The sequence below is a fragment of the Chrysochloris asiatica genome, unplaced genomic scaffold, assembly GCF_000296735.1.
Source record: "Chrysochloris asiatica unplaced genomic scaffold, ChrAsi1.0 scaffold00183, whole genome shotgun sequence".
In the NCBI taxonomy this organism is placed as follows: Eukaryota; Metazoa; Chordata; class Mammalia; order Afrosoricida; family Chrysochloridae; genus Chrysochloris; species Chrysochloris asiatica.
The window spans coordinates 1,183,549-1,199,472 of NW_006408701.1; the positions used below are offsets into that span (position 1 = coordinate 1,183,549).

Below are 15,924 nucleotides of genomic sequence, written 5' to 3' on the forward strand. Positions count from 1 at the left end.
TGGCAGCATTGATGGGCTCAAGTGTGGCAACAGTAGTGAGGTTGGCCCAGGATTAGGCAGTATTTCGTTCTGTTGTGCATAAGGTCGCTATGAACGGTACTGACTCGATGGCCCCTAAAAACTAACAACAACAAGAGATGCCCAAACTTTCCTATTTATTGTTGTTATTAATATATGTCCTTGAATCAGGTCCGATGCATAGTGACCCTATGTACAACAGAATGAAACACCACCCAGTCCCACACCATCCTTACAATCTTTGCTCTGTTTAAGCCCATTGTTGCAACCACTGTGTATCAATCCATCTACCCTAAATCTTACCCACTTCTCTGGTTTGCCTGTTAGAAGTAAACACACAGAAACACTTGGCAAACACTGAACCAGAATGTATACCTTCAGTTCTGTTGCAACTTGATAGGGATGAAATTGCTTGAATTACTGATTTTGAACATCCCTAGTAATTCAATTTTTGAAATATATTGGTTTAATGATTATTAAGATGCCCCATCTCACTGGTTCTCAAGGAAATGGCAAATCAAGACACTATAACAAGGAAACATGACCCACCCAACCTAGAAGACTAGAAAAGATGAAGAAGTCTGATGATATCAAGTAATGGTGAGAAAGCATAGACACAGGAATTCTCACCTACTGTCAGTTCAAGTGTATATTGGCATGGCCACTTTGCAGTATCTAGTCAAGTTAAACAGATGCCTACCTCCACTCCTAGGTACACATCCTAGAGAAACTCTGGCACATGTTCATATGAAGACATAAATAAGGATGTTGACTAAAACATTGGAAGTATGGAAAACCACAAACAACACGTCATGGATTGAACTGTGCCCCGTCAACTTGGCTGGGCAAGTTGATTCTCAGTGGCTTGGCAGTTATGTAATGATGTGATATGGTAGTTATGTGATGATGCCATTAGCTCCCATGATGTGATCTGCTGTGGTCAGCCAATCAGTTGTGAGATGATTAGGGTGGAGTGCAATATTCCTATTCAGGTCACACACTTTCCCCGGATGTAACTGTTTCTCCTTTCATCTGACAGGAGAGAAGAGGAGGAGTCTCGACCAAGATGGCAGACCATTTACAACAAAGATAAGGGAGACCAAACAAAACACACATGGAAGACAATCCTGAAACTCTGAACTTCAGAAGGAAGGTTGGAGAATTGGCTCGAATGCTTACTGGGATGAGTGGCTAAGTGGGGGCAGTGAAGATGGGAGACAGACTAGTGAAGGTGGGAAACAGACTGGTGAAGGGGCTTCTCGTCAGATGTGGCAGGAGCTTTGCCTGCAGCTTTGGAGATAGCTTCTGCGATAGCACAGGTTCATGTCAGGGACTGACAATGGGAAAAGTGTGCTTCTTTCTCGTTCCCCATGCTCCCCTGGTGACTGGAATAATGGCTACCCCCCACTCTCATCCACCACCAGTGCAGCTCTCTGCTGTCTGGAAGTTCACAGCCCAGAGGTTATAGGCCACACCAGAGAGAGATGGGTGTGGACTGTGCCCTCCTGATGCCTGCACGTGAGCAGGCTCCTCTTCTGATATATAGAACCCACAGAGCCAGATCAGTCTTGAACTGGCAGGAGCCTCCGTGGCCACCAGGTGACCCTTTGGTCCATTTAGGACTAGGAACGCTATCTCATCCCTCCCTTAACCACCTCCTAAGCTCCTTGATTAACAGGAGACCCCAGAGTTTTCTTCTCTCTTGATCCAGTGCCTGCACTAGGTTTTTTCCTCCTCTCATTGTTTTTCTTTGTTTATTCTTTTTTCTCCATCTTCCTCTCTCTCCATTTGCTTTCTTTTTATTTTTTCTACCTCTGCTTTTATTTTTCCTTTTCTTCTGTTTCTCTTATTCCACCTCTTCCTCTTTCTATTCTTTCTCTCGACCTTTCTTTACTACGCTCTAGTCTCTCTCTTTTTTCATCTTCCTGCTCCCTCTTATTTTTTTCTCTTCTATAACTCTATTTTACGGTCCCTTTTTTCTCTTCTTAGATATATTCTTTTCTTCATGTTTCTGTTTCTCTCCTTTATTATTCTCTTTTTTACTACTGTTTGATTGTTTGCTTTATTATATTGTCTTATGTGTGTACATTTTCTCTTCTTGCCTCACCCAAAAGGAGACAGAAACCATGCCCACACAGCCCTCTGCAGCTCCACCTACTAGGCAAAAGCCAATACCAGCTTCTACACCAAATGATCAGCAACTAACACCAGCCAAACTCACCCTGTACTGAGATGCATCAGCAGCAAATGGAGAACTGGGCACATGTATTCATTCTCTAATTACACCCACCAGGAGGCAGTGGATAACATACACTCACAATTAAATACAAACACAGTGAGGAGTAAGGTGCACCTGATCCAAGCCATGGCATTTTCAATAACCTCATATGCATGTGAAAGCTGGACAGTGAATAAGGAAGACTGTAGAAGAATTGATGCTTTTGAGTTATGGTGTTGGAGGAGAATATGGAAAGTGCCATGGGCTGCCCAAAGAACCAATAGATTCGTTCTGGAAGAAGTGCAGCCAGAGTGCTCCTTGGAGGCCAGGATGGCCAAATTTTGTCTCTCATACTCCGGACATATTATCAGGAGGGACCAGTCACTGGAGAAGGATATCGTGTTTGGTAAGGTGGAGGGTCAGAGAAAAAGAGGAAGTCCCCCAGTGAGATGGAGTGACAAAGTGGAAGCATCAATGGGTTCAAATGTGGCAACATTTGTGAAGTTGGCCCAGGACCGGGCAGTGTTTCATTCTGTTGTGCATAGGCACCTAACAACAACAACAACAATAACAAAATGATTCCACAAAGTTTCAGAGACAACAGACAATTTCAGCTCACATGAAGAAACGAGAGAGTATACCGCTCAAACAAATGTCCAAGGTGTGGAGACAGAAAATGTTTGAGGAAGAAAAGGTAATGGAACTACTTGAGAAAGAATTCAGAAGAGTGATATTTAGGAACTTTCAATGGACTGAGAGAAAGATCAAGGAAAGCAAGGAGAACACAGAAACAAACAAACAAAAAAACTTTGGAAGAAATCAGGAGACAACTACAAGAACAAACAGGCAAAATATATGAAAAATTTGAAACACAAAACCAGCAAAAAGATTTCAGAAATGTGCAATATACTGAAAAGGCATAGGAGTAGATTTAAATCAATGGAAGCCGAAATTAGTGAGCTTTAAGAAAAAGCTATCAATACTATCAAACTAAAATAAGCAGAGAGAAGAAGAAAAAAATCTGAAGAAAGCCTAAGATTTATGTGGGATACCATAACGAGGTCTGAAGAGCAAGGTCGGTGGTTCAAGCTCACCAGCTGCTCCTTGGAAACCCTACATAGTGTCACTATGGGCTGGAACCAACTGGACGGCACTTTACAACAACAGCAACCATGATGAGTAATAAGTTACAGGTGACTGGAATTCCAGAACAGAAGAGACAAAATCCACAAAGAAAATTGCTGAAGAGCTGTTGGAAAAAAAGTTGTCCAACATCATGAAAAATGAGAAGACTGACCTTCAAGAAGCTGAAGGAACACCAGACAGGATAGGCCTCAAAAGAAAAGCACTAAGATGTATTATAATCAAACTTGCCAAAACAAAAGACAAGGAAAGAATCTTGAGAGCAGCTCAGAAAAAAAAAAAGAGAAGTTATCCATAAAGGAGAACCAATAAGACTAAACTGATTTCTCAGCAGAAACCATGCAGGCAAGAAGACAATGGAACAACATACACAAAACTCTGAAAGAAAAACAAAACAAAACAAAACAAAAACTGTCAACCAAGAATCATATACCCAGGGAAGCTATCCTTCAAACAGGATGGCAAAATAACGGTATTTTCAGATAAAAATAAAGCTATCACTCAAATAGAGTCCTGGCGTGGCACTGTGGGGTTAATATATAGGACTGCAAAGTTGGTTTGAAATGCAAGGTTGGGAGCTAAGGATTGCCAGTTGTTCCTCAGAAACCCTATACAGGGCCACTATAGGGTGGAACCGACTCGATGGCACTCAACAACAACAACAACCACTCAATTATGGTGGCAAAATAAGGACATTTTCAGATAAATGTAAACGAAAGGAATCTGTAATAACCAGATTAATGTAATAAAAATACTAAAGGGTGTCCTTTGGACTGAGAACCAACAATAGCAGACAACAACTTGAGATGAACAAACATGACAATGTCAGGTGCCATCGAGTCGGTACCGACCCAGAGTGACCCTATGCACAGCAGAATGAAACACTGCCCAATACTGGGCCAACCTCACTACTGTTGCCACTCTTGAGTCCGTTGATGCTGCCACTTGGCCAATCCATCTTGTTGGGGGTCTTCTTTTTCTCTGACCACTCCACCTTACCAAACATGATATCCTTCTCCAGAGACTGGTCCCTCCTGACAATATGTCCAAAGTATGACAGACAAAGTTTGGTCATCTTGGTCTCTAAGGAGCACCCTGCCTGCACTTCTTCCAAAATGGATCTATTGGGTCTTTTGGCAGCCCATGGCACTTTCAATCTTCTCCTTCAACACCATAACCCAAAGGCATCAATTCTTCTCCGGTCTTCCTTATTCACTGTCCAGCTTTCGCATGCATGTAAGGTTATTGAAAATACCAACCTCCCCAAATTCAATTAATAAACAGAAGTATTTAAAGTGAAACAAACCCATAAGACTGAACCAGAGATATCAATTTATAATGAAGATAACTATAAAGCAAAAAGAGGGAATAATGTAGATACAGAACTTCCAAAAGACAATGAAGTCAAGTAAATTTTAAGATAAAACAGGCTATTTTAAGCCAGAGAGGAAATTAACAAACTATAGAGTAGCCTCAAATAAAATCAGTACACCTTCATATCAAAATATAAGAGGAAAATCAGAAAGATTAATAAGCATTAAAATAACAGCAATGAAGAAAGTGAACAGAAAACCCACAAACAAAATGAATTCAGTGCAGAAAATTACATGGAACAAGGAAACCAGCACCACCACACACACAAAGACAAAACCCAGCAAAATGACAGCAAGATGGCAAGGTAGGCAGACACACTGAGCTGACCCTCTGTAACAAAGACACAGGAAAACAAGGGAAACAGAAACCAGTGGAGATGCTGGAACCCTGAGCATCAGGAGATAGAAAGGTGGGTTGAGTGATGACTGGATGAGGAAGCTGAACAGCGAGGAAGCAGAACAGTGAGGAGCAGTGAGGAAGAAGAAAAGTGGGCAGATATTGGGCTGGTGTGGAGAGGCGTGGTCATTTGGGGATTTTGCCGGTGGCTGTCAACACAGTGGGCTGCAGACATAAGACATTGTTGGAGGATGGCAGCAAGGGGGTGTACTTTTTCTTTGTTCCCTTGCTGTATTGGTAGCCGGGGGTGTGTACAGTCCCTGCCCTCATCATTCCAGTGGCCAGTGGCACCCCCTCCTTTGGCACAGTGGCAGCAACAATGGACTCAAGCATAATGATTGTGAGGACGGTGTAGGACCGGGCAGTGTTTTGTTCTGTTGTGCATAGGTCGCTAGGAGTCAGAACCAACTTGACGTCACCTAACAACAACTGTGGGCAAAAGATGAGTAGTCTGCGTCCATGAAGATTCACAGCCTTGGAAACCCTGTGGGGCAGTTGGATTCTGTCCTATGGGGTCGCTAGGAGTTGAAATAGACTGGATGCCAGTGGGGTTGGTTGCTTTCTCTCTAACACCTTGCCATTCACCAAAATACGTCTTTTTAGTTTCTGGGGGATAAAATGATCTTGCAGGAAAAGATGTGGGTTAATGCTCTGGACTGCAAAGTCGTTTGAATTGCAAGGTCGGCAGTTCAAGTTCACTAGCCGCTCCTTGGAAACCCTATACAGGGTCACCATGGGTCAGAAGCAACTCGACGGCACTTAACAACAACAACAACAACAGCTTGGGTAAGAAACTCTCTGTTCTTGCTTTCCCACTCATCTTCTCTTCTCCCCTCCCACTGTCACCAGCCTACTTTAGGTGCCTTAGCTGTCACATGGACTAGAACAATAGATTCCCAGCTCATCTTGCCATGCCCAGTCTTCCCCTCTATGGCCATCCTACCCTGCTATTCTGGTTGAACTGCTTTCATCATCACACTGTCCTGGCTTGACAATCTCCCACAGTTCCCCTTGCATATCAAGTATGGCCCAAACTTCTTATCCAGCTCCTCAAGATCCCATGCCAACCTGTTTTTCTGGCTGCATGTCCCACTCTGCCGTAGACACACCTTATGCTCCAGTTCTGCTGGATGCCTGCCTGCCTCTGGGCCTTTTCTCAGTTCATAACTGCAATCTCTCTCCCCAATCTTTGCCCAGCAACCGCCTACTCCTTCTTCCCAAACTCAACTACTTCTTCTTGTGAAAGTTTTTGGGTGGTACAAATCGTTAAGCACTGAGTTACTTAACTGCAAGGTTGAGGGTTCTGAACCCACCCAGAGGCACCTCGGAAGAAAGACCAGGTGATCTGCTTCTGAAAGGTCACAGTTATTGCTGTGGACTGAGTTGTATTCCCTCCAGATATGAGGGGGCTTCAAAAAGTTCATGGAAAATGGAATGAAAAGATAATGCATTTTTTCCATAAACTTTTTAAAGCCCCCTTAAAAGCATTGTCAATAGCATATAATACTTGTAGCTATAATCGCATTTGGAACTGTTGTTGTTGTTAAGTGAGGTCGAGTCGGTTCCAATCCCTTGTAGGGTTTCCAAAGAGCGACTGGTGAGTTTGAAGCACCGACCTTGCAGTTTAAACTGACCTTGTGGTCCAGCGCATTATCCTGCAGCGCCACACCAGGACTCCCCATTTGGGAATAGGTTTTTCTTTAAAAGGCAGTATCAGTGTAAGGTGTATTTTAAGACTGTCACTTTTGAGATCTAAAGAGAAATTAGGACAGAGAAGTAAGCAAAGATAGGGCAATATAGATGACAGACCACTTGAAAATCACAAAGGATCCAAGGAACAAGGACCCTGAGAGCTGCTAACCAGAAGGTCAAAGGTTCAAACCCACCAGCTGCTCTGTGGGAGAAAGATGAAATCGCCTGCTCCCATAAATATTTACAGTCTTGGAAACCCTGTATAGGGTTACTATGAGTTGAAATTGACTCAGTGGCAGTGGGTTTGGGTTTTTCGTTTAAAGTGTGAGAAAATAAATTTCTGTTTGTTAAAGCCATGCACTTATGGTATTCTAACAGCACTAGATAACTAACATTCCTGAAACCCCCATAGAGGACAGTTCTATTCTGAAACTCACAGGGTCACCATGAGTCAAAATAACTTGACAGCAACTGGTGGTCGTGGTGTCTTTGTGCCCACCACCTGCTCATCCCTCACCAGGAATGTAAGATTCTGCAACACTTCATCCATGACAATCACATCTCCCCTTGTGTGTTATGGTGATAGGCACACCAGTTTCAGTCTTCTGTTACCCTGTAAGTTCCTGGGACACATGTGCCCATGCCCCTTTCATGTATGTATTGTCTTCAACATCATGCACAACAGTCCAGACCTGTGGTCTTGGAGTTGATTTCAACTCCTGGAGATCCCATGTGTGTCAGAGGAGAACTGTGCTCCATCGGGCTTTCAGGGACTTTTTTTTTTCAGAGGCAGATTACCAGGCCCTCCTTCCAAGGCACTTCAGTGTAGACTCCAACCTCTAACCTTTTGGTTTGCAACCGAGTGCATTAACCACTTACACTACCCATCATGCACGCAGTGCACAGTTAATGAAGATTTGCTAAATTAATAATCAGATTAATACAGTGAGAAGTACAAGATGATGGACTAGAGAATGGCATTTGGAGTTAACAGGCCAGGGTGTGGAGCTCAGCTCTGTCACTGATGAGTGCTGTGACCAGTCTGAGTCCAATTCTGCATCTGTACAATGGGAATAGTACTTCCTCGTCCATGCACCTTACAGGACAAGGGGTATGTGCTGTAAGAACCCAATGCTTGTGCGGATACTAGGTACATATCTCAAGCACACAGCCACCACCCGCTTGTCAGTGGAGGCTTGCATGTTGCTATGGTATTGAATGGATTTCAGCAGAGCTTCTAGACTAAGATGGAATAGGAAGAAAGATTTATCTATCTACTTTAAAAAATCAGCCAATGAAAACCCTACAGATCATGGTTTCTGGGGCAAGATAGTAGACCCTCTGTAACAAAGACAAAGAGGGCAGACCCTCTGCAACAAAGACATGGAAGATGAAATACATGCAGACCCTGGAAGCCTGAGGACAGGCTAGAAAGGCAGATTGAGTGCTAACTGAAAGAGGAAGCTGAACAGGAGCATTGAGAGAGAAGAAAACATGTGGGCTATCAGCTGGCCTGAGTGGCAGTCATCTGGAGCTTTTTTTTTTTTTTTTGCTTGTCTGGCTGTGTTAATACAGCAACATGAAGCATAGGACACAGCTGGAGGTTGGTGACCCAGAGTGGTGGGGGGTCTTTCCTTGTTCCCCATGCTTTTACCAGCCCAGCAACCCATGGAATCCCCTTCTGTGCAGCCTCTGCTTCACCTGGGTTTGAGTGCCTCATGTCTGGAGGCACATGAACCCGTCCTGAAATGCTACACAACAAATAAACAGAGAATTATGTTCACACTTCTAATTTCTATCACATCCACCAGGAGAGGAGTGGTGAGTGACTGAGAACACACCAACATACAATCATCAATGAAAGATAAATACACCACCACAATGTGTTGAAGAAAACAGACAATTTCAGCCTACACAAATAAACAAGACAGAGTGCCTCAAACAAATGATGAAAATACAGTATCATAAAGTAAATGCCACAAATGGTATCTAAACTACTTGATAAGGAATTTAAAAGAATGATATTTAGATACCTTTAATGGATTGAGAGAATGATTAAAAAACACAAACAAAAAAACAACTGCAGATGAAATCAAAGGAAACATGGACAAAACTTTAGAAGAATTCAGGAAAACACTACAAGAACAAACTGACAAAATAAACAAAAAATTAGAAACAATACAAAACAGCATTTAGAAAGCCAGAAGATTAATGCTGGGACTTCAATAATTGATAATACAATTATCAATTACAAAGAAGTAGAATTGAATCAATGAAAGGCCATATAACTGAGCTTGAAGAAAAATCTCTATTCATCTGCTAGAGGAACAATTAGAAAAAAGAATGTAAAATTTTGAAAACAGCTTGAGATTTATGTGGGACACTTTCAAGAGGAATTGCTTATGTGTGATTGGAATTCCAGAACAGGATGCGACAAAAACAAAAACAAACAAACAAAAAAACATAGAGAAAATTGTATAAGAGTTGCTGGAAGAAAACTTTCCTAACATCACGAAAGATAAGAAAATAAACTGAATGAACTCCAAACAGAACAAACCCCAAATATACAACACCAAGATATAATCCCACTTCAAAACCAAAAAACAAGGGAAAAATCCTGAGAGCAGCTCAAGAAAAAGGAAAAGTTACCTACATAGGAGGACTAATAAGATTAAGCAGAAACCATGTAGGCAAGAAAACAATGGAATGACATTCATAAAACTCAGAAAGGAAAAAAAAAAATTGCCAACCAAGAATCATATACTCAGCAAAACTGTCCATCAAATAGGATGGCGAAATTGGAACATTTCCAAATAAACAAATTAAAAGATTTTACAATAAACAGACCAACATTACCAAAAATACTAAAGGTTCTCCGGACAGAGAATCAACATCAGTAGATAACAACCTGAGATTAACATGCATGACTGTATCACCCAGAACTCAACCCAGATGAAGACGTAATCTCCATAAAACAAACCGAGCTCCAGTAGCGTAGTGGTTATCAATCAGACTGCAAACCTCAAGGTCCGCAGTTCGAAACTACCAGCAGTTCCATGGGAGAAAGATGAGGCTTTCTGCTCCCATAAAGATTTACAGCCTCGGAAGCGCTATACAAGGTCGCTATGAGTCGGAACCGACTCCATGGCACACCACCACCACCATAAGACTGAAAATAGGGAACCAGAGATACCAAGGTTGCAACAACATAAAAAAAAAAAAGAAAAAACAGGGAATAAAGTAGTTACAGAGCTTCTAAGTGAAGAGGAAATCAAGTGGATTTCAAGAAAACTAAATAAATCTAACTGTAACCTTGAAACAAGAGCAAGCCTTACTCCTAGCCCTAACCCAGTCCCTACCCCTAACACTAAATGACGTCCTAGACCCTAGTCTAGACCTAGCCATAGTCCTAGCTCAGACTCCTACCCCCCTCAAAAGAAAACCCAAAAAACAAAGCAGGAATTCAAAAAAAGAAAAAAAAACCTATAGATCACAATGATCCAATCCGCAAGTAATCAGGGGGATAGTGCAGGATCAGAACCAGGAGTGTGTTGTTTCATTGTGTATCGGGTTGTCTTGAGGAAGGGAACGTCTAAAATGGCAGCTAACAAAACACACACACACACGTATGTGTGTGAGAGGGTCAGTCAAAAAGTATTGCTACTAGAGTTCTAGTTCACACATGCATGAGGTTTTTCTAAATGTGTTTGATATGTCTCTGTGATCAGTGGATGGCTGCAGACAAGTTCTCTCAGTCTCCTTAGGCTGCCTTCAAAAAATAATGTCAAATCAAACAGTGGCTTCTGAGGGGATCTGATGGGCCAGTTAAATTCAGGCAGAGAGGTCAGCTCAGAAGGTTATGACAAATGTGTTTTTGGATTCCTAATGGGTACTCTTAATAGACTTTCTCAAAGGACAGAAAGATCACAGGGGATTCTTTTGAAAAAGTTTTAAGAAAACTGAAACTGCATCGGTGAGAAGAAGGCCAGGAAAGTTGCACCAAGGAATTTATTTTCCATTGTGACAATACACCTGCTCATTGTTTGAAGGTAGCAAGGACTGTCTTATGAGAATTGCATTGGGAAACGTTACCTCATCTACCCTCCAGCCCTGATCTTGCCCCTTTAGCCTTCTTTTTGTTCCTCAAACTCAAAGAACATTGAAAAAGAACAGGATTTGAGTCCCTGGAGGACGCCCAAACTGTTGTTTTGACTTATATAGTACTTCTGAGAGTGGCTGGTAGATATGAACAATCGGTGTTGTGGTTACCAGTCCAGTGTTTATTCTACAGTGCCAAACCAGGGTTGTTGTTGCTGTTACACGCTGCCGAATTGGTTCCAACTCCTAGCAACCCTGTATAGGGCTTCCGAGGAGTGGCTGGTGAGTTTGAACTGCCGACCTTGTGGTTCTCAGCACAGTGTTGTTATTCCTACACCATACCAGAAGTCCATAAACCAGGGTTAGAGAGATGGAAACCCACTGCCTCCAAATGTGTATAGACTTAGATGGAGGCTATGTGGACAAACAGTAGGTTCACATTTTGATATTGTTTTAAATAAAGGGTTCTATGATTTTGTAGCAATGCATTTTGACTAACTTTTGTATATGGCAGTTAGTAGAAAAGCCACAATACTTAAATCAATCTTAAGATGCTGCTTGTTCCACCCACCATGATACACCTTTGTGGAAAAGAGTAGTCCCTGGTGGATACAAAAGGTTAAGTGCTCAACTACAAGCCAAAAGGCTGGTAGTTCAAATCTACCCAGAGGTGCCTTGGAATAAAGGCCTGGTGATCTGTTTCTGGAAGGCCACAGCTTTGAAAACCCAACTGATTTGGTTTGGCTTTGTGGAGAAGCAGGTGTCATGGAGGGCAGGTGAGTCACTCAAACCCAGAGAATTGCACAGATTGCAGGTCAGATGTTACTGAGGGCAAGGGTAGGCTGGAGAGGGAAGACAGCTTTGAAAACTTAAATACTACCTTCCCTATGCAGAGGAAGGAAAACCTTCTGCCACAGAATTGATTCCAACTCATAGTGACCCTGTGTAAGATTTCTGAGGCTGTAAATCTTGACAGGAGCAGAAAGCCTCATGTTTCTCCCACAGAGCAGCTGGTGGGTTTGAACTGCCAACCTTATGGTTACCAGTTAACCGAGAGGATTCAATGACAAGGATAATCGCATTAGGCTTGTCAGGTGCCAAGTGGGCATTCCAGCTCTGGCCTCCAAAGAGAAGCTTAAAAGCAAAATCCGTTAACTATTAGTTAAGACGAGTTCTCCTGACCGGGAGCTATTTGCCTAATTCAGAGCCAAAGCCAGTCTTCAGAGTTGGCACTGTGCCCACTGAACGAGGGACACAGGGACCACCCCACCCCACCCCCCAGTATAAAAATCTTCTCTTCCTGAAATTCCATTGCAAATGCAAATTCCAGTTAAAATGCAAATCTCTCTGAGTTGGGAAAGAAGCTTTAAAGCTCTACCACATTTGCATCTTAATTTTTAGATCTTTCCCAAAGAATGTGGCCAGTGGGCAGTTATGAGTGAGTGAGGCAGTAAATTGAAGGGATTTTGAGCAGTTTGGGGAAAAGTCAGACTTCCTGTAGGCGGTGGTGGAGGGTAGAGAGGAGTCCTTTGGTGGTGTAAACAGGTAAGTGTGCCTCAGAATGACCTGGTGATCTGTTTCCGAAAAAGCAGGCATTGAAAAGCCTCGGAAGCACAGTTCGACCCTGACTCACATGGCATCACTGTGAGTTGGAACGGACTCCAAGACAAGCGGTTTCATGTTGGTTATTTTGGGGACTAGAGACTTATATCAATGGGATGGGTCCTCTCCCCCTACAGAGCATTTGCTTCTGTGGCCTTTGGTCACCCAGAGAGAGAGACATACCTTCATAAGAGTCTCCTCCCCAGTCAGCCAAAGCACACTGTTTTCAAATTGCTAAAGATGGGAATGGATAGGCGCCGTGTCTTCATCGATCTCAGCTCCCCTTTCCCCTCATTCCACCTTTTAGACTATCCAGTTCGGCAGGCCACTCTGGGTCAACTAGTCTTAACTCCACAAAAACGGCACCTATTATTGTAGTCAGGTGCTATCAAGTGATTTGAGTAGATTTTGACTCATAGCGGCCCCATGTAACAGAATAGGACCATCCCATAGAGTTTTCTAGGCTGTAATTTTTATGGGAGCAGATGGTCAGGTGTTTCTCCTGAAGGACTGGCTAGGTTTGAACCACCAAACTTTTGGTTAGCAGCACTCTTAACCATTACACTACTAAAAGGTTCCTTTCAACTGCACCGAAACAATAGCATAAAACCTTTGTTGTTGATTTCAACTCAGTCACTCCATAGGACAGAGTAGAAGTACCCCATAGGGTTTTCAAGGCTATAAATCTTTATGGAATAAGAGTCCTGTGGTGCAGTGGTTAAGCACTGGGCTGCTAACGGAAAGGTTATTGGTTTGGATCCACATAAGGGAAAAACATAAGGCTGTCTGTTTCTGTAAAAACCCTGTGGAACAGTTCTATCTATCTTATAAAACCATAAAACCCAAACCCAAAGCTATGAAGTAGATTCTGACTCACAGAAACTCTACTGAACACAGAAGAGTGGACTCAGAGTTCCTGAGACTATAAATCTTTACAGGAGCAGGCCACCTCATCTTTCTTCCCAGAGCAGCTGGTGGATTTGAACTGCTGACCTTGCTGCTAGCAGCCCAATGCTTAACCCATAGTACCACCAGCATCCTATTCTGTAAAGATTTTACAAACAAAAAAATAAAATAAGCCCCACTGCCTTGGAGTAAATTCTGACTGAAAGCAACCTTACAGGGCAGAAGAGTAGAACTGTTCCCTAGGGTTTCTATGGCTGTAAATCTTTATAGCCTTGGAAATCCTGCTTGTTGTTGCTGTAGTTAAGTGCTTTCCAGTCGGTTCAACTCACAGTGACCCTCTAAAGGGTTTCAAAGTCTATCAATCTCTATGGGAGTAAAGAAAGCCTCATCTTTCTGGTAGAACAACTGTTGGATTTGAACGCTGACCTTGCAGTTAGCAGCCCAACAAGTCCTATAAATCCCAGAGCAAAACTAAACTCACTGCCATCAAGTCGGTTCTGACTCATAGAGACTCTATATAGGGTTTCTGAGACTGTAAATCTTTGCAGGAGCAGAAAGCCTCATCTTTTGCAAGCAGGGGGTTGGTGGGATAACAAGTCAACATTTAACTTGTTACTGTTGTTGTTGTTATATACCGTGGAGTCAGTTCCGACTCATAGTGACCCTATACAGCACCAATAAACACTTAACTGCTAACTGCAAACTCTGCATTCAAACCTTGCAGCCACTCCTTGGAATCTTACACAGGGTTCTGGTGAGTCGGAAGTGACTCCAGTGCACTTAACAACATGGTTGATTGGTGGTTGTGTGCACGGTATAGGGGTTCAAGGCTGTAAATCTTTGCAGAAGCAGAAAGCCTCATCTTTCTCCCGTGGAGCAACTGGTGACCTTGCAGTTAGCAGCCCAGTTTGTAACCCACTACAATCTGAGTCCTGGTGTGGCGCTGTAGGGTAAGCTCTGGACCGTAAGGTCGGTTTGAACCGCAGGGATGGCGGTTCAAGCCAACTAGCCACTCCTCGGAAACCCTACATAGGGTCGCTATGCGTCGGAAACGACATAATGGCACTTAGCATCAACAACCAGAACTCCTTTAACAACAATGTTGTTGGCCGAGTGCTGTCGAGTCGGTTCTGACTCATAGTGACCCTGTATAGGGTTTCTGAGGAGCGGCTGGTGAGTTTCAACCACTGACCTTGCAGTCAGTCCTGTGCATATCCTACAGCGTCACACCAGTACTCCATTTAACAATATAGGTCACTATAATCAACTCCTGGTGTGACGCTGTGGGTTAATGCGCCAGACTGCAACACCATTTGAACTGCAAGGTCGGCGGTTCAAGCTCACCAGCTGCTCCTCAGAAGCCCTATACAGGGTCGCTATGGGTCGGAACCGACTCGATGGCACTTCACAACAACACAATCAACTCCACTACAACTCGATGTCACTTAACAACAACAGAGATTGAATTTGGTTTAGAATGCCCATTGGTGGGGTGAAACCGCAGACACACACACATACAAAAAAAAAGTTGCAAAACTTTGCAACTGCACTTTGGTGGCCAAACCTCTCCAAGGGGCTCCCATGTAATCCCGTAGGATTCTGGACACCACTAAAGGGCCAGGCCCTCAGAAGCAGGGCAGCCGCGGTCCGCGGAATATCCCGCGGAACCCCGGCCCCGCTCGCCCGCACCCGCACCCGGCTCTTACTTGCGGTAGGAGGCCAGCTGCACGATGCTGCAAGGAAAGAGGCGCAGGCATGCCACCCCGTTCCCCTTCCAGAGGGCCCGGGGCCCCTGAGTCCGCCACACCCAGAGCCCCATAGCCCACGGGCCGCGGGCGTGGCCGCGCATGGCGCCGACCTGGGACAGCACGGTGGTGAGCTCCAGGGGCGCGGTGAGACTAAGACTGAGTGTCCCCGCCAGACCAGCACACAGCAGCCTTTGGCTGCCAGTCAGCCGGCTGTCCCGCCTCCACGTAGCCATCGTGCTCAGCCGGCCTCGGTGTTCCTGCGGCTGAGCGCGTGGTTCCTACTAAGTGGGCCCCGGACGCCAGCCAAAGGCTAGGCAAGCGGGAGCCTGCTGAGGGGCGGGGCGGGGAAGGGCCCTCCCACCCAGCGTGGGGCGAACCCGCGGGAGCGGCCGAAGGTCCCGCCCCCACCGAGCCACGCCAGGGGGCCGAGGGTAGAGCTGAGGACCAGCTCTGCCAGTAGTTGCGGTCTGGTGGGTTTCACGTCTGTGCTTTGGTTGTCCAGTCTGGAGTTTCGATTTGCAGTTAGGAAAGAGTCACCATATTCTCTCCTGGTCTGGCCTGCAAGACTTTTCTTAAGAATTCACCGCTCCCCTGTCTCTCCTCATTTGTCCTCTCTTTACTTTTCCATGATCCATTTCTATCGTTTCCTCTCCTGGCTTTTCATCCCTTCCCTTGAACCCCTTTTTTTGTGCCCTGTGAAAAAACCTTAGAATTTTCAGTACCACCTTA

The 15,924-nt window shown here is 44.1% G+C and overlaps 1 protein-coding gene across 1 annotated transcript in view; it reads right to left on the minus strand.

The window, feature by feature from the left end:
• Positions 1 to 15,441, minus strand: part of SLC25A43 (solute carrier family 25, member 43) — a 71,783-nt gene extending 56,342 nt beyond the window's left edge. The window contains exon 1 of the mRNA XM_006872124.1: positions 15,154 to 15,441. Coding sequence (XP_006872186.1) covers positions 15,154 to 15,428 — 275 coding nt within the window. The 5' untranslated portion in view covers positions 15,429 to 15,441. The remainder of the gene's footprint in view (positions 1 to 15,153) is intronic.
• Positions 15,442 to 15,924: the final 483 nt, after the last annotated feature.